General features: G+C 41.2%; 1 protein-coding gene across 1 annotated transcript in view; it reads right to left on the bottom strand.

Annotated features, from left to right (window-relative positions):
• The window catches only part of jcada (junctional cadherin 5 associated a), a 60,578-nt gene that overhangs the window by 22,140 nt on the left and 20,103 nt on the right, over window positions 1–18,335 (bottom strand). The window contains exon 2 of the mRNA XM_088322473.1: window positions 407–876. Coding sequence (XP_088178599.1) covers window positions 407–747 — 341 coding nt within the window. The 5' untranslated portion in view covers window positions 748–876. The remainder of the gene's footprint in view (window positions 1–406; window positions 877–18,335) is intronic.

Genomic DNA, 18,335 nt, shown 5'->3' with positions numbered 1-18,335 from the left:
GACTGTGGACTTTAATGAAGGACATTTAGTTTCAATCGCGGGACTTGAAGTCGGGTTTGGGTTAATTTTGTGTTTGTATTATGTGGGCGCATGCGGCTTATATACAGGTGCAGCTTGTGTAGGTACAAAATCGGTTTTCCTCTTAAAATGTGGTGGGTGCGGCTTATAATCAGGTGCGCTCTATAGTCCGTAATTTACGGTAGTTTTTTTTTCCAAAATCGTGCAGCCCGGATGCAGCCTACTGGAGAGAAAACGTCAAAGTTTGGTTCAGTACCAAATTAGAATCCAGGTTTATAGACTTGAGTTTGGTCGGTTATCATTTTGAGACAATTTTAACTGTCGTGTCTCTCTTAAGTTGCACGGAAAACTATAATTAGATTTATGGAAAACACAAACGTTATCTTACCCGCTGTCTGAAGTCAAGGACTCTCCAAAAGAAGGTGTTTCGATTTGTATTTCCCCTTCCTGCCTGGACTGGCTCCTGTTCCTTCCGTCAACGTTGTCGGGGTTCACCACGTACGTTTGAGGGTGCCTGCTCCCGTACGTGGCCCTCGGCCCTCTCTCGTACCCGTTCACTGTTCTGCTACCAGACCGGCCCCCCGACGTTTCGCGGTGTTTACTGTACGTAGGGGGCGAGGATGAGTGCCCCTGACAGGACGTAGATGTGGGGGTCGGTGTGGTGGAGCTAGTGCTATGCTTGGGTAGCTTATATCCGTGAGAAATGAGTAGGTCCTCCACGCTGTACATGTTCGCATTTGATGATGCTGGTGTGTTTTCCTCGTTTTACCACGATTGTTCCCCCTACGTTTTGAGAGGGTGTAGTCAAAGCGTCTGAGCGGCGAGATCACCGGCACGGATGTACGGTCGAGGCCATCACTAAGGAGAAAAGGAACAGAAAAATCTTGTGTTAGAAAGATCTCAAATGGTGCCAAAACTCATTGCCAAAATAAATCGATAAGAGATCATTGTCTGTATCATTGTTTCAATGTTTAGGTAACTTTTGAAGTTGAAAAATCAGTTTCACATAAAAAAAAAGCTTTATATAAGACACAAGGAGCATTAATTCGGGTGACCGTATCGATCCAAACATTGATATTATCGATACTTAGCAGGTACCTGGATAGATACTATTGCCCTTGGATCAATACTTGGCTCGTCTACCATTTTTTTTTCAAAGTGCAGCCCTTTGTTCTCTCACCCAGTGCCCTTGGCCACTCTCTAAATTTATTCCTGAGTGAGTGATTGACAGGCACACTTTTAGCCCCTACCTAGCCACTGGCTGACCTGCAGCTGCATCTTGCCTGCCAGTCAGTGGAGCGGGCCAAATTGATCAGAAGCTAAAAATAACCGGGGCAAAAAGAAAACAATGTGCAGTGAGGAATTTGTTTCAACTACAGAAAAAAACAATGCGAAATGTAATTTATGTGGTAAAGATGCCTGCTAAAGTGGCAACACCACAAATTTAAATTAACACACGAGAAAAGCTCACTTTGCAGAGAGCAATATTTCGTAGTTTTCATAGAAAATGCATATTTCGTAACTGGCTATAAACTGGCCAGCAAAGGAGACTGCAGTTTGTTACTTGGGCTATTATACCTCACTGTTGTATTGACTATTACGCATGGTTTAGATCACCATCAGTATTTGCCAATAATGTTGCTGTTCTTTGGTTATCACAACCTTTGGGGCGGATCGTTTTTTGTAACCATGAGGACAAGATTTAATGAAAAGAAAGGGTTCAGGGGAGAGCTTTAAGAACAGATTTGGAATTTGGCATTGGGATTGTTTTTAGTAAAACCCTCTCCTGTTTTCCTTACAAGTTCAAAATTGATTGATCTCTTCAATGTCTGTAATTCTCATAGAAAATATATGGGACACCAGTTTGTCATTTTGACTATTATACCTCACTGTTGTTTGTTATTTTGACTATTATGCACCGTTTACATCATTGTCACTGTTGGCCAATAATGTTGCTTTCTTTGATTTCCACAAACTTGAGGGCGGATCTGTTTTGGTAACCAGGGTTGGGTAGGGTTACTTTAACTGGATTACTTACTTTTGGATTACTCTAATACCAAATATGCTAATAAAAGACAAAATAAACTAAATATATATAAAATGACTAAATTTTGTCCAGGCTTGGGGAGTAACGGAATACATGGAACGGCAAAAATGATGTTGGCAAGCTGTTTGGATTTATTTTTATTTTGTTTCTGTCGCATTTTATGTTAGTTTTGCCAGAGATCAAAGAGATCAAAGTCAGGAGAGAAAGCTTACCACGTGTTGTGAGTCATCATTTTATTCATATTTAGTTTCTTTTGTCTTTTATTAGCATATTTGGTATTGGAGTAATCCAAAAGTAGTTGAAATGAATCAAGTTAAAGTAACCCTACCCAACCCTGTTGGTAACCAAGGAGATTTGATAAAAAAAGGGCTCAGAGGGAGGGCTTTAAGAAAATATTTGGAATTTGGTGTTGTAATAATCAGTGATGAACTAAGGGAAATTCATAGTATTTGGTAGCACTGCAAAAGTATTTGTTTACTCTTGTCAAGGCTGTACGTTCTGGGCTTAACAATGGTCATTATCCACGGTTGACATCAGCACCAGAAGCATCTGATGTCGACATTGGAAACTTGGGTAGACGGAGAAGTAAACAAACATCCTTCAAAGGAACGCCGTCGTCAGCAAAGCGCTGCCCGCCGAATGTCAGGGATGAAACCGCCGCTCGTGTGTATCGCGACCGACAAATGAGGGAGACGCTATTCCTCTCCGTTCCGCATCCTCATCCTCGCTCTTTTTTGCATCTCAAAAGCTTTTCCTTCATCTGAGAAGGATGAGTAGCATATTTTAAAACTAAAAAAGTGGAATTCCCAGGGAAATTACAAGCGGGAAATGCAGTCGCCGGACTGAAATGGGGGAGGATGGAAAGAACCGAGGACCGTAAAGACGATTTCAACTTCACAGCAATCCCAAGATACATTGCAAATGTGTGCAGTGTACTTGCCAACGTACTCACTTTTTGTGGTATTAAAACATACACAGATATCCAATACCCGTTACTATGAGTACTACTACGACTAGGGCTTATAATGCACCAAATATCCCCCTTGTGCAGGGGTGTCAGACTCATTTTAACCTGGGGGGCCACACGATAGAACAAACATTCTGTTGGGGGCCGGACTAGTAGATTAAAGAGAAAAGAAAAAGAGAGATAAAGAAATAAGAGAAAGAGGGAGGTAAAATGAGAGACGGCGGGACAATGAAAGAAAAAGAGAGAGAGGGAGAGAGCGTGAGAAACAAAAGATAAAAAGGCGTGAAAGAGGGGGAAAAGAAAGGGAGAGGAAGAAAGAAAGACAGAAGGAGAGAAAGAGAAAAGAGAGAAAAGGAAAAAAGGAAGTTAGAGCAAAAGAGGTTAAAAGACAGAGAGGGAGAAAGAGACAAAGAGCAACAAAGGAAGAGAAAAAGAGAGACACAGAGAAATGAAAAATGAAATGATCTGCATTTATATAGCGCTTTTCAAGTCCATGACTTCCCAAAGCGCTTTACAATGTGCTCCACATTTCTCAATAGCGGCCTTGCAGCCATGTAAGGCGCTAACCTGCTTATTGGGCGTATTAGGGGTTCAGTGTCTTACCCAAGAACACTTCGACATGTAACACGGACGAGGCGGGATCCGAACTGGGATCCCTTGATCCCAAGACGAGCGCTCTACCTCCTGAGCTACTGCCGCCCCCAGAGGGTGAAAGAGACAGGGACAGAGTGGGAGAAAAAGGGTGGAAAAGAAGAGAGAGAGAGAAATAAATACAAGTACAGTGTCTTTGTTTGAGGCATCTGGCTTTGGCAACATCAAGTTGACATATTTCAACCTGCAGCTTGTTTTTCCCTTGCGCTTCTCTTGTGTTGTCTCGCGGGCCGGATTCAATCCCTTAGCGGGCCTGATCTGGCCCGCGGGCCGCCTGTTTGGCACCTGTGCCCTAGTGCATTGATAGGTATTGTACATATTAAATTTTAAAGGCAAAGCCTTACATACAAGGGTTGTTTGATACCTTATTTATATTAGACAAAACTGACAGGAATAGTGGACTGATAATACTCACAAATGTCCAAACAGAGTGCGGATACTAGAGATGGTCGAATACCATCTTGTACATGTGCCAATACCAGCCTTGAAGAACATTATCGCCGATACTGGTATTTATTGTCGTCTAGTGGCAGGAACAACCAGTATTCACAAATAGCTTTTTGTTTTTAATAAGAATTATCTTTGGAATTGTATTTCCTTAAAGTTACTACCTTATTTTGTTGGGCGAAGGAATATTGAGCAGAATTAGTCAATGTATCTGTATGTTCAGGGTTGGGTAGGGTTACTTTAACTGGATTACTTTCAATTAATTTTGGATTACTCCAATACCAAATATGCTCATAAAAGACAAAAGAAACTAAATATGAATACAATGATGACTCACAACACGTAGTAAGCTTTCTCTCCTGGCTTTGATCTCTTTGATCTCCGGCAAAACTAACATAAAATGCGACAGAAACAAAATGAAAATAAATCCAAACCGCTTGCCGACATCATTTTTGCCGTTCCGTGTATTCCGTTACTCCCCAAGCCTGCACAAAATTGAGTCATTTTATTCATATTTAGTTTCTTTTGTCTTTTAATAGCATATTTGGTATTGGAGTAATCCAAAAGTAATTGAAAGTAATCCAGTTAAAGTAACCCTACCCAACCCTGTGTATGTTTGACTCCTTCAAGACTTGAATATTTGTATCTAAGAAATAAGATACCAGACATCCCTAGTTGGGCACATTATTTTCCCCAAAAATAAAGACCATTAACTTGGTGCATATTTTGTTAAAATCGCACATCAGGAAATAAAAAACAAAGTGCGTACCAGAGGCAATAGTACTCAACTCTTCATTATTCACATATATCCAAACTGAGTGCCAATTCCAGGAATTGTCAAATACTATTACCATGTGCTGATATCACCCTGATTTTTCATTTATCGCTAATACAGTGGAACCTCGGTTTTCGAACGCCTCTCAGTTCGAACAAATCGGTTCTCGACTAAAAATTTTGAGAAATTCTTGCTTCGCTTTTCGTTCAAAAAAATCGGAGTTCGAACGCCGGTACGCTAGGGGCGATGCTGAGCAGCGTACGGGTGTAGATTGTCCCCACCCCTCGTGAAGAACTGGTGTCACGTGACCGCGCACTTCTTTTTGCTTTCGTTTTGAATATCGGTGAACGGAGTGTTTTAACCCCTAATTATGCCTCGGAAGAAGGGCGGTGCAAGCAACAAAGTTGCTACAGGTGAAAAAAGAAGAGTAGTGCGTACAACTATTGCATTTAAGAAAGAAATAATGGCAAAATATGAAGGAGGTGTGCGAGCGCCTTCTGCTGACCACCACAAAGGTAAAAAATCCTATTCATAATTCTTTTCTTTATCCTTTTTTTAAATTTTCACACGTTCATGTTAGCGTAATCTTTCGTACGGAAGATTACGTTAACGCGGACGTACGATTAGCCTGGGTTAGCTTTAAGTTTACGTTAAACATTCAAGGTAAAGATTCAGGGTGTTGGAACGGATTAAAACGATTTGCATTATTTTAAATGGGAAAAATGATTTCGGTGATCGAACAAATCGGTTTTCGAACAGGGTTCTAGAACAGATTATGGTCGAGAACCGAGGTTCCACTGTACCATTATTAAATGCCTTCTTGTAATGGGAACTAGCGATTGCAGGGAAAAATATATTTAGCATTTTAATTCATTTTTTAATAGAAATACTATGTTTGCATTGCTAAATTTCTTTGAAATTACCAGTCTATTTTGGGGGGACTAAGGAAGTTTTTATATGGATAACTAATCAAGATGTGCAGATTGGGTATCGATGGACATTAACGGTCATATTGCATCAGCCCGATAAAGATACCTGGTATAAATGCCTTCCTATCCTAAATAAATACAACCAAATAGTCTTTATCCACTTCATATTGCATGCAATTAATGTCATTTTAGTCCAAATGTAAATCAGATCAGATCAGATCTACTTTATTGTCATTCTAGTACACGTGTATACAGAACGAAATGTCGATACATCTGACCCGCACAGTTTCCTTGAATGTACAGATATAAATAAAATGTTGTATTGAGTTGGAGTATTGAGTACTAATAATATACTAAATAATTATGGCTATGTATAGTATTTTACAGTAGCGCAAATAGTGCAAGAGGAGCAGCTAACCAGATGTCCTAAAAGGGCAGTCAGGTAAACAAGTCAGGTAAACAGTAACAATAACACTGTAAGTACAATAGTGCTAAGGTACTAAATCAAGAATTTCATCAATTTTTCCACAAGTAATTCACTGTCTATTAATAAATTAATCAACAACTATACAAGATAATTAGTGATTTTTTAAAGGAACACTGTAATATTTGACCAGAAAACGTTACCCCAATATTAGCTAACCTGCAATGGCTCCCTGTTAGCTTAAGATGTGATTTTACAGTTCTGTTGGTAGCCTGGTCATCCTGGAAGGTTTCTTCATTTTCCTCATGTTAAGGTTTTTGAGTTTTTCCTTGCCCTCATCTAGGTTTTAGATCAGGGGATGGTGTAATAATGTGGTTTGCAATAAGCTGTGGTCTGTGCAGCTATTTGAGACTCTTTGTGATTAACGGCTATACAAATAAACATGACTTGACCAGAAAACATTGATGTAGTGCAACTGAAAACAAGAGCTACAAAGCACAAGAAAGAATACAAATGGAGACTCAAATCGATCAGACTGCACGATTGCTGATAATTATGTCAACTTCCTCTTGTGGAGTCTGGTGTTACGAAAAATAAAGGCCAATTTTTCTACCTATGAGTATTTTTAAGAATGCACTTATATTTTATAGTTCATGTATTTTTACTTATTATTTAGTAGGGTTTTTTTTCGAATTAATGCATTTTTTTACTAGTAAGGGGCGCTAAATACACCTCATCTCCCATCTCATCTCATTAGCCGTACCGCTTATCCTCATTAGGGTCGCGGGGGGGCTGGAGCCCATCCCAGCCATCTCCAGGCAGTGGGCATGGGACACCCTGAACTGGTTGCCAGCCAGTCGCAGTGCACACAGGGACAGACAACTCATTCACACCTAGGGACAATTTGGACCGGCCAATTCACCTGAAAAGCATGTTTTTGGAACGTGGGAGGAAACCGGAGTGCCCGGAGGAAACCCACACAAGCACGGGGAGAACATACAAACTCCACACAAGAAGTCTGGAGCTGGATTTGAACCCACGACAGGTTCCCATGACATGAACTGTGCCGCACAAGCGCTAACCACTGCGCCCCCGTGCTGCCTCGCTAAATACACATGTGCCTTTAAGTCTGGTGTTAAGAATCTAACAATTGCCAATACTAAAAAAACTAATCTAATCTTATTGTAAACAATCTTCACTTTGTGGTTATCTATGGCAATTAGGACAATTCTAATTCTAATCAGGCTTCTTTTTAGTTTTCCTGATTTCTGCCTCCTTCCTCGAAAGCAGACCTAAGTCGTTGGCTTTTTTTTTTACTTTGAAAAACAAATCACGTTCTTTGTCAACATGGTCGTCTATCCGCCGGGGCAAAATAACTCATTTTCATATTCACTGACCTAGCCAAGTGCCAAAAAACGGATTAACCTGTTGTCAGAATAGCACCACTGAGATGGAAAAAGGATTTGCAATAATCAAGCCTCGACTCAAGGGGCATCGCTCCCCTCGCCGTTCGTCCATACGTCCTCGGCCACTCTCCGTTTTTCGTACCTGAACCTCAACGGAGCCGACTACGAAGTGATTAACGGGATCCCGGACCGTGAAATGCCGCTCTTTGTATGTACGGCTCCTTAATAAGATTATTTTTTCCCATTTAAAACCTTAAACCTGTTAGCTTTGGCGGATTGACTCTTGGCTCTTACCCAGTTAATACTTGAGTTAAGTTTCACTCTTTCCATTTGCGTAATCTCCTCAAGGGGAGGAGATCCAGAAGTGTGCAATGTCAAAACAATGACACGTATCGACTGATTTGGAGCGTTGGTTCAGTCCACTTTCTTTTCTGTTTGAAAATTCATAGACCACAAAACTATAAAAATGACCTCCAGAGGACTTATGGGGGAAAACAACCGAATTCTTTGTCAATTATTTGATGGGTTATTAGAATTTTATGCAATTAAACAATACATTTTTGTCAATCGATTGGATAAACTAGTGTTTTTCAACCAGTGTTCCGGTGCATACTAGTGTGCCGTGAGACCTAGTCCAGTGTGCTGCAGGAAATTGCCCAATTTTGCAGGAAATTGACAAATTTTATCTTTGCAAAAAAACATGCTATTGTTTAGTATGTTTGCTTTCTTCCACTGATCTGCAGAAAAACTAACATTCATCCATTTAAGTAGGTGGCATATTATATTTTTATTTATATGTATGTACAGAGCAGAAGTCAACGGAAGGAGAGGAAGGCCGCGATTGACGTGGATGGATGGTGTTATGAGTGCTCTGCAGGAAAGAGGTCTAAATATAATGGAAGCTAGAGCTCTTGTTGGTCATAGAAAGGAGTGGAGAGGTGTTGTGAAAGGATAGTGGGATTGTGGACGCGTTCTTAAGGATGGGCAGGGCACCTGTATGATGCGGCTGGGGTAAACCAGTGAAAGCTGTCGGGCCCTGCTGTTGAACAGAAGAATGTGTTGTGTCACCCTGACCCGAGTGACATGGCAGCTTTCTTGTGTCCGGTTTCATCTGTAGGGACGAAAGAATGACCAACTTAGGTGCCGAGGTGCCTAACTTGTTTGGGGATTTCTCCTTGCAAGTTCAAAATCAATTGATCTCTTCTCTCCTTCTTTTGAGTGTAAACTAAACTATAAACTTATCATCTGTATTTTGAAAATTGTAATCGTCCGCCTATAATTGGTGTCCGATTACAATTGTCAGTCGATTCATGTTAAACAATATAAAGCCCACTCACGCCGTGTCCTTCATTTTTACCGTTAAGACTGAAAGAATACTAAGAGCAGATTTAATATGTAAATACGCTAATTAGGACCGTGTCAGGCTCCATTTATTGCTGTTTATGAAAATTAGGCTATCGCTCGCGGTGGTAAATACACTGAGACTAGGATTATTTACAGAAATATGCACGCACGGATTCATAAAATTTAAGGGAGCGTATAAATAATTCTCTTATGGTTCGTTGCGTCCTTCAGACATCTAAAATCCAAAAGCGGAATATATCAAACTCGGAAACCGGGGTTAATTAAATCACATTCAGGTCAAGGGCCAAACTCATTAAACAGGATATTGAATATGCTAATCCTTACCCCGTGATAAAATCCCGTTGGCGTATCAACCTGTTTAAAGTGAACATCCACATGCTGTCTGATCTAACTTAATCCGTAATCTGAGGGCATTTTCTCCGTCTGACACCAGTAAATTAAGATTATCTCCATCATCAGTTAAAGTGAGGATTCCCTCCAGTGAAATGATCCGCCGTCATGCAGTCCCCACCCCTTACTGTTCCATTCCCATGACAAGCGGCGTTTAAATACCGCTGATGCTGTTATGCAACGGAATTACTCATTTTTCGTCAAGAAAAACCTCGGATTGAAGGAACGCCGAGCAACAATGGCCGGCGTTCATCCCCCGCAACACAAAAAACATTGTGCTCTGTGACAAAACACTCTTGTGTGCAAGAAGAAAATGGTTGGCAATGTGATTATTGGATTGTGAAAACTGGTGAGGGGGGAAAAAAATCACAAATTTGCTGTTTCCGAAGCGGAAACTAATGAAATAGTTGATATGGATAACATACACTGCCAAGCGAGCTAAAAATAGAGCGAACCACATGAGGGCTGGCATTTCCCCACAGACGACCCTCGCACCACCCCCTCGCGTTCTCATCAGCCGGTTGGTTTTCACCCGCATACATTGTGCACGCTTGTGAGCTGATAAGAACAGAGATCACGACATTTATTTCAACAAAAATTTGGGCCGGGAAATGGAGGTGCACACATGACTGGCTGCAGAAGCGTGACGGCTTGCAGGTTGACAGTTTGGTGTCACCTCCTTACAGTATTTACGGCCAACCTAAGACGAAAGAGAGCAAGAGTGGCGTACCGTGAGGGCTGCAGAGAACACTTATTTTAAGATTTTAAGATTCAATATGGCGTTTAACTAGATTAAATGCAAATGTTTGTATTCCAATTCTTACGCAAAAGAATGGGATATTCTCTTTATTGTGACCTATGAAGTGAGGTTCTGCAAAATGTTGGATTATGATTGGTCTTGAATACATAATCTGATCATCTATCAAATCACCAAACATTTGATCTCACAAAAATAAAAATCTAAAGATTTGAGGAATGTCTAATTCAAAGGTATTGAAAAGAGTAATCTATTACAGTGGAACCTCGGCTCTCGACCATAATCCGTTCCAGAACCCTGTTCGAAAGCCGTTTTGTTCGATCACCGAAATCATTTTTCCCATTGCAAATAATGTAAATCGTTTTAATCCGTTCCAACACCCTGAATGTTTACCTTGAATGTTTAACGTAAACATAAAGCTAACCCAGGCTAATCGTACGTTCGCGCTATCGTAATCCTCCGTACGAAAGATTACGCTAACATGAACGTGTAAAAATAAAAAAATCAGGTTGTTTAAAAGTTATTTAGCACCCGGGTCTCGACAACAAATGGTGAGCGGTTCATTGGAAAGTGGGCTCCGTTCCAACACCCTCAATGTTGGGCTCCATTCCAACACCCTGAATGTTTAACGTAAACTTAAAGCTAACCCAGGCTAATCGTAGGTTCGAGTTATCGTAATCTTATGAATAGGATTATTTCTTTTTTAAATGCAATAGTTGTACCCACTACTTTTCTTTTTTCACCTGTAGCAACTTTGCTGCTTGCACTGACTTTCTTCTGAGGCATGATAAGGGGCTAAAACACCCGTACGCCGCTCAGCATCGCACCCTAGCGTACGCACCCGCGCATTACCGGCGCTCGAACTCCGATTTTTTGACCGAACAGCGAAGCAAGAATTTCTCGTAATTTTTGGTCGGACACCGATTTGTTCAACTGAGAGGCGTTCAAAAACCGAGGTTCCACTGTATAAGAAAAATTGCCCCCACTCAAAGGTGGAATCGCTCCTAAAACCCCGATCCGGCAAACAAATTTAGGGGCTATACAAATAAACATGACTTGACTTGGCTTGACCTCTACACACCTTATTCTATGCTGGAATAACTCCTAAAACCCGAATTCAGCGATAAAACAAACCCGTGCTCCTCAGACATAAATGCAACTTTTACAAATTTATAAATTAGGACCTGGATAGAGTATGGAATACGATGCTCAAAACCTCGTATTGTATAGTGGCTAGCAGTAAAAGCAAAGCATATATTACAAATATTTTTTCTGCAATATTTGTTGTTGCAAATAATTCCCCTCATCAATAATCTGAAAAGGTTAGCATGCATGCTGCTTCTTAGTTGTTGTGGAAAGCAACGATTTATTAGCAATAAAACACAAGTAAAAAGTGTTCCGTCAAGTCGCACAGTGGTTGAAACCAATTGACTACCGTAAATTCTGGACTATAGAGTGCACCTGATTATAAGCCGCACCTACCACATTTAAGAGGAAAACCAATTTTGTACATACACAAGCCGCACCTGTATATAAGCCGCATGCGCCCACATTTAAACATGTAACTCAAATACAAAATTAACCCAAACGCGACTTCAAGTCCGGCAATTGAAACTAAATGTCAGTCATTAAAATCCACAGTCCAAAAATCACAGCCGGCAAAATGAACGGAAAATGATACCGGTACTTAAGGTTTGATGCAGACCTGCAGAGTCCGGTTCCCGTTGAAAGTAATCCAAGGAAAAAAGTGTATATTTCCAAAGGTAAGGGCGGGAAAAATATATGAGATGAACACATTTACTCACGCAACTCCTTTTTTTTTAACCAACTTTTTACCCCCTCTTCTTTCCTTGTCTGTCCCTCACCTTTAGCGGTCCCCACTTAAACTCGGCACACCGCGTTTGTTCCGCCCCTCCTTTTTCGTTCACACGTACAAAACATATCAGAATAAGTGTCTAAAATACGGTAAATACAAATAAATACATTACAAAAATATACAGTTGCAAATACATATTATACATGGGTTACACATACAGGTATTTACAAAGAAAGACGGTACACCGAGAGTGTTTTCAAAGCTTTAGTAATAATAATATAGTTTTGACAGGGCAGTTAATGGTAGCAACACTCGAGCGCCGCTAGCGGCCGTTAGAAAAATTACATAAATTGGCCGCATCACTGAATAAGCCGCAGGGTTGAAAGTTAGGGAAAAAAGTAGCGGCTTATAGTCCGGAATTCACGGTAATTGGCTTTCATCTTGCTGCTAAGGAGGAGGGTCAGCAGGAGGCTCTTTGGCGCTCCCTAGTGGCTCTGTGGCGCTTTTTCAAAAAAGTTTGATAATGGAAAATGATATGGATTCCTTAGGAGGAAAAACATGCGTGACCTTTCTCACACAAGCCTTTTATTTTACGGGAAATGGGGAGTCATGCACGTTAGGCAGCAGTCCGGCGTGGAATGATAGGAAGCCAGAGGCCGCAGGGTTGAAAGTTAGGGAAAAAAGTAGCGGCTTATAGTCCGGAATTTACGGTAATAGCGATTCAGTGCCATTGACGGCCAAAGAAGTCAAAATATAATAAATAGCAGTAAGTGAGTTCAGGAGAACCAGATGTTATCAAACAGCAGAAGCCTCCCAACCCGAAAGGAACACAAGGCATCCAAAGAAGTCATATACACTCCCTGAACTGAAAATATTCCAAGAGAGCCGCACCTCTCCGCATTGTTTCCACTCTCCTCGGATCTAAAAAGAGGGTTCAGGGATGGGTGTGTACTTGGATGTTCTCCGATTCAGCATCTGTTTGGACTAGGCAAACACACTCGAGTGCTTCTTGAGGGACGACGGAGCATTTAACAAACAGATCTTCAGATTGTGGTGTTCATTGCAAGGACCTCCTTTTCCTGAGGAAGTGCACCGTTGCGGGAATGGAGGTGCGCCGACTGTGTGCCGACTGTTTCCAATCAGCCTCCTGCAGGCTCCTATTTGTCCAGTGAAAACATGTCGGATGGATGTTTTTGACACAGGCCCCGGGGACAAATAGCCAGGCAAACACTAGGACTTATTTTTTTAGATATTGACCTTCACTTAAAGTGCATCAACTCAACAATATGAAATGAAATGATCTGCATTTTATATAGTGCTTTTCAAGTCAATGACTTCAGGGGTTTAGTGTCTTAACCAAGGACACTTTGACATGTAACACGGACGAGCCGGGATTCGAACTGGGATCCCTTTATCCCAAGACGAGCGCTCTACCTCCTGAGCTACTGCCATTACAAAATACATCTTGTGAAATAATGACACTAATGATGTTGTAAATTGTTCCCTCAATTTTTATCGCAGTGCGCCGTGAGACCTTGTCTAGCTGGGCTGCACAAATTTTGAAAAAAACTGATGGCAGTTTTTCAGACCAGTATCGCAATTTCTATCTGATTTGCAATTCTAAAAGAACAGTACTGAGATTCGATCTGCAACCTCAGTGGAACCGTTAAAATCAAGGCTTAAAACACATCCTGGAAGGTTTCTTCATTTTCCTCAAGTTGAGGTTTTCGAGTTTTTCCTTGCCCTCATCTAGGTTTTAGATCAGGGGATGGTGTCATAATGGTCTGCGGTTTGCAATAATCTATGGTCTGTGCAGCCCTTTGAGACTCTTTGTGATTAAGGTCATCACAAAAACATGACTACTTTTTTTTCCTTGTTTTTTGTGTGAGTACTTAACCCTCCTGTGGTTCCTCAGGTCAAAATTACTGGCACCGTTTTGTTAAAAAACAAAACAAAAATCCCCTTGAATTATATTTTATTTAAATATCAATGTTATGATACTTCCTAATTTGATCAGACGAAAAATGAAATCTTGTTTTTATTTCCATTTCCATGTAAGTGTCATGATTACTGATGTGATGCCCCTTTGCCCGCTCCTCCGATTTGAAACTACTCCTTACTGTCACCTGTTGTCAGTCCGTCTGCGAACCTGAGTGTACTCTAAGCAAGCTTTTTCGACCCTGACTCCCACCTGTTTTTGCTCCCGTCTGTTTCCCAGCTTCGACCTGGTTTTGATCCTTACCACGTTCACTCTCCTCTCCTGGCTTTCGACTTGTTTCCGATCCCGACCACGGTTTTTGCTCTCCTGTCCCGGTTACTGACCCGTTTTTACCTTTACCGACACGCTCGCCACGGAAGTCCCACTTCCGCGTTCAGAGCGACCTACTTCCCACCTCCAGCGATCACCGGATCGTGGGTGCAACCTTTCCTTTCTTCCAATAAAACTGAGAGAAACGTAACGCAAGTGGGTCCTGTCTCCGTTCTGGCCTTGACAGTAAGCTGTACAAAAATTTCCATGAAATTAAGACATTATGAAGGGTTATTGGGACATATTGACATGCTTTAATCTTAAGACAACAGCGCCCCCTCCTGGGGAATTTTATTATAAATCTTTGGGGGAAAAAAAGCAGTGTTTCGCGATTACAGAACCTCATTACATCACATCGCAACATCGATCAGATTTCGGTTAATTGTGCTGCCCTATTGTCTAGAGTGCCAAAGGAAATTACCCAATTTTATCTTTGCAAAAAAGCATGAAATTGTTCAGTAACTGTGTAACATTCATCCATATCAATGTGTATTTTATATATACTGTTTCATAGTTTAGGACGGTATATGATAGCTATAATGACAATCACAGGCCTCATGTATTTATGTGGGAGAACAGCACAAGGACAGCTGTTCTTTCTCTACCACTTCATGAGATTGTGAACTTGAACCCGAACGTGACAGTTAAAGATTAAGAAAAATGTACCGTATTTTCCGCACTATAAGGCGCACCGGGTTATAGGGCGCACCCCCAAAAAATAGTTTTTTGGTCCTATATTTTCCATACATAAGGCGCACCGGATTAAAAGGCGCTGCAATGGGAACGTCGACAAAACAGTCAGATAATTCAGTCAAACTTATTACCCCCTTAACATTCCGAAAGCTTGCAAAGAAGCAAATACGTGTCTCAGACATGTACGGAAACAGTGTCTGTACGATGTCACCAATCACTCAAATGCATCGTTCCAAATATCATTCGGAAGGTTAAAGTCTTGGGATTCAAGAAATGCCATTTCTTAGTTTCTATTTTATTTTTTGCTGGCAACTGTGTGGACAGCAAAGTAAGAATTTTATTGTGCAGGGAAACGGGGTTCTTTACTGTGCATATGACAATAAACACTTTGAATTGAATTTAGTTTAAAAATAGACTCATCGCAGAAACATCAAGATCGTTCTAAAACAAAATACCGGGAAAATATAAAGCCGCATAGCTCACCTAAGTTCTCTTGCAGCCATCAAGTTCAATAATGATACGTAACCATGGTCCTCTTACAACCGTGAGTGTAATAAATCCAGGAGAGTAAAATATTTACAAATACAAAATAGTAAAAAATGTTTTCTCTATGCCGTAGTGCAACCCAACGTGTGATTCACATTCATCTTTTTTGGCCAATTGCAGGCTTTGGTTTGCCCCGCTTTAGCCTATGCGAGCCTGTAAATGATAAAAAGGATCCGCCCATGTCTACCTCCGAATAACTTTAGCCAATAGTGACTGATTCAAATGATGATTGACACATTGGTTAGGAAATGAAACGCCGGTATATAAATCCCAGCATACACCGCGGACGACTTCGCCTTCGGGGGAAAATCGAGTCGGCGGCCGCTTGCCTTAGTTGCAAGACTTTGCGACTTCATATTGATCCATATATAAGGCGCACTGTATTATAAGGCGCATGGTCAGCTTTTGAAAAAAATAAAGGCTTTTAGGTGCGCCTTATAGTGCGGAAAATACGGTAAGCACATTTTCTCAAGTTAAATCTGTTGCTAAACAGCGAGCTGAGAACTATAAGTGAACACATACTTTTGAGCTGCTATGTGCTTTTCCATGCATGTTGTCGTTTGTTCCCCCTTGTAAGTCAATTCACTCATGTAGAAAGGTTCGCCAAACGACATAGTTCTATTATTTAGTTAATCGTGTCCTATGGCAACAGTTGTTTCGTGCTAACTCATGCAAAACATTCCCCTCTTGTCATTTCAAAACTTATTCAGTCAGGCTGGCGGCAAAATAAAAGGCCGGAGTCTATTTTATTGTTTTAATTTCGCTTATACATCACAGGGTGCGACATCACGGTCTGGCTCTGATTATTTTCGTATTTTGTCCGGCCAAATAACTGTCGTCCAAGCTTAACGTATGACGAGTTCGCAGTGCGGAGCCGTTTAACATATCAATGAACTAATTTTACATCGCTGACCTTATTAGCCGCCGGGATTTTTCACTTGTAAAAGGATGTTCACGGATGAGCATTTGTACCGGGTCCAGCATTTTAAAAGGAGAGAGGGAGGGAAAAATAGATAGAGGCAAGGTCATTAAGCACGCTAATCCACGGACACAGTGTTCTGCTGCATTGTAGGCTTCACCTGCACTTAGCTATTCCCAATCCATGCCGTGTCCTAATTAGCGTCTGTCAAGGTCCGGGGCTTGCTGGAGATGACAGTGGCATGTTTAGCAGCCGGGAGCAGACTGATCAAAGGGCTAGCATGCAACGGCCTTTTGCTAATCAGATGCGGACTCTGCGTGGGTCTTGGCCAGAATACAGAAACTAAGGTGAACAACAAATAACCTTGCTTGATGGCATCAATGAAAAATGACAGCTACGCAAAACGTTAAAGGTCAAAAACTAGAAAACTCGACCCGACTGTCTGAAACAGGCCTACACGCGCATACCGTAAATTCCGGACTATAAGCCGCTACTTTTTCCCCAAACTTTCAACCCTGCGGCTTATTCAGTGATGCTTACTTCAAGTACGGTATGTTTTTTTACTGAGTTGCGAGCGTGTTCCTAGTAGCGTTTTGCTACCCTTCACAGGCACGGTTTGGGATGAAAGTTATAATGTTATTATAAAAGCTTTGAAAACTCTCTCGGTGTACCGTCTTTCTTTGTAAATATGTGTAACCATGTATAATATGTATTTGCAACTGTATATTTTTGTAATGTATCTATTTTAGAAACTTATTCTGATGTTTTGCACGAGCAAATGAGAAAGAAGGGGCGGGACAAACGCAGGCTGACGGGAAGTGGAGTAAAGGTGAGACGTGTTTGTGGACGCGGCCGACAATAGTGGATATATATTTTTCCCACCCTTACCTTTGGAAATATACACTTTTTTCCTTGGATTACTTTCAACGGGCACCTGAACTCTGCAGGTCTGCAATAAATGTTAAGTACCGGTATCATTTTCCGTTCATTTTGCCAGCTGTGGTTTTTGGACTGTATCGGATATGGGTTAATTTCGTGTTTGTATTGCGTTTTTTCAATGTAGGCTCATGCGGCTAATATACAAGTGCGGCTTGTGTATGTACAAACTCGGTCATCATACTGAAATGTGGTGGGTGCGGCTTATAATCAGGTGCGCCTTATAGTCTGGAATTTACGGTACATAAAACGAAAAAAACATACGACGCTAGAACTCATTATAGTTCCTATGACATCCAGGACCTGAGTAAGGAAGTCATGCTGGATAGTAAGTTGACCTTGTTACTATTGTGATTGATATCCGAAATATGGCGTTAAAACCTTTTGTCTGGTTGTCATGTTCCAGGCTAAGTTGTGACACCAAATGTTCGCTGATGTACAAACAAGACCTTGTTAGGGAGAGGCGTGTGGTGTTTGGGTTAGGGTTCAAATAAGGCGATTTCAGGGGCTCAGTTTAGCCGGGAAACGGCGCACTATCATCAGGAAGGCGTTTCAGCGTGCCGGGCAGTGTTCCCTCTAAGCTGCGCGCGTGCGCAATTGCGCACTGCTCGCACATTCTCAGCGCACAAGAAAATCTAGCCAGCACACAAAAATGAGGGCTCAAAATTACTAATTAAGATGAGAATTAAGTCAAAGTTACATTGCATGAAGGTAAAAATACACGAGTTCCCCTGACGTTGTGTACTAAATGCGGTATTTTGAAGTCGAGTAAAGTTGAGTTATAATTAGTACAGTTTGTCGAGAACCGGCTTCTTCGGCTCGGCTCACTAAAAGGAACCTTCGGGTCCTAAACGGCTCTTCAGGTTGTTTTTGCTTCTTTAATCCCAACATGACCAAATATTATGTAAAATTATGCACAACATGACTTAAAGGAAGGGGGG

This window comes from Urocampus carinirostris, chromosome 18, assembly GCF_059441175.1.
Source record: "Urocampus carinirostris isolate Australia breed hairy pipefish chromosome 18, RoL_Ucar_1.0, whole genome shotgun sequence".
Classification (NCBI taxonomy): Eukaryota; Metazoa; Chordata; class Actinopteri; order Syngnathiformes; family Syngnathidae; genus Urocampus; species Urocampus carinirostris.
Note: the sequence above shows the minus strand (reverse complement) of the source record. Positions and strands in the feature narration are given on the sequence as shown.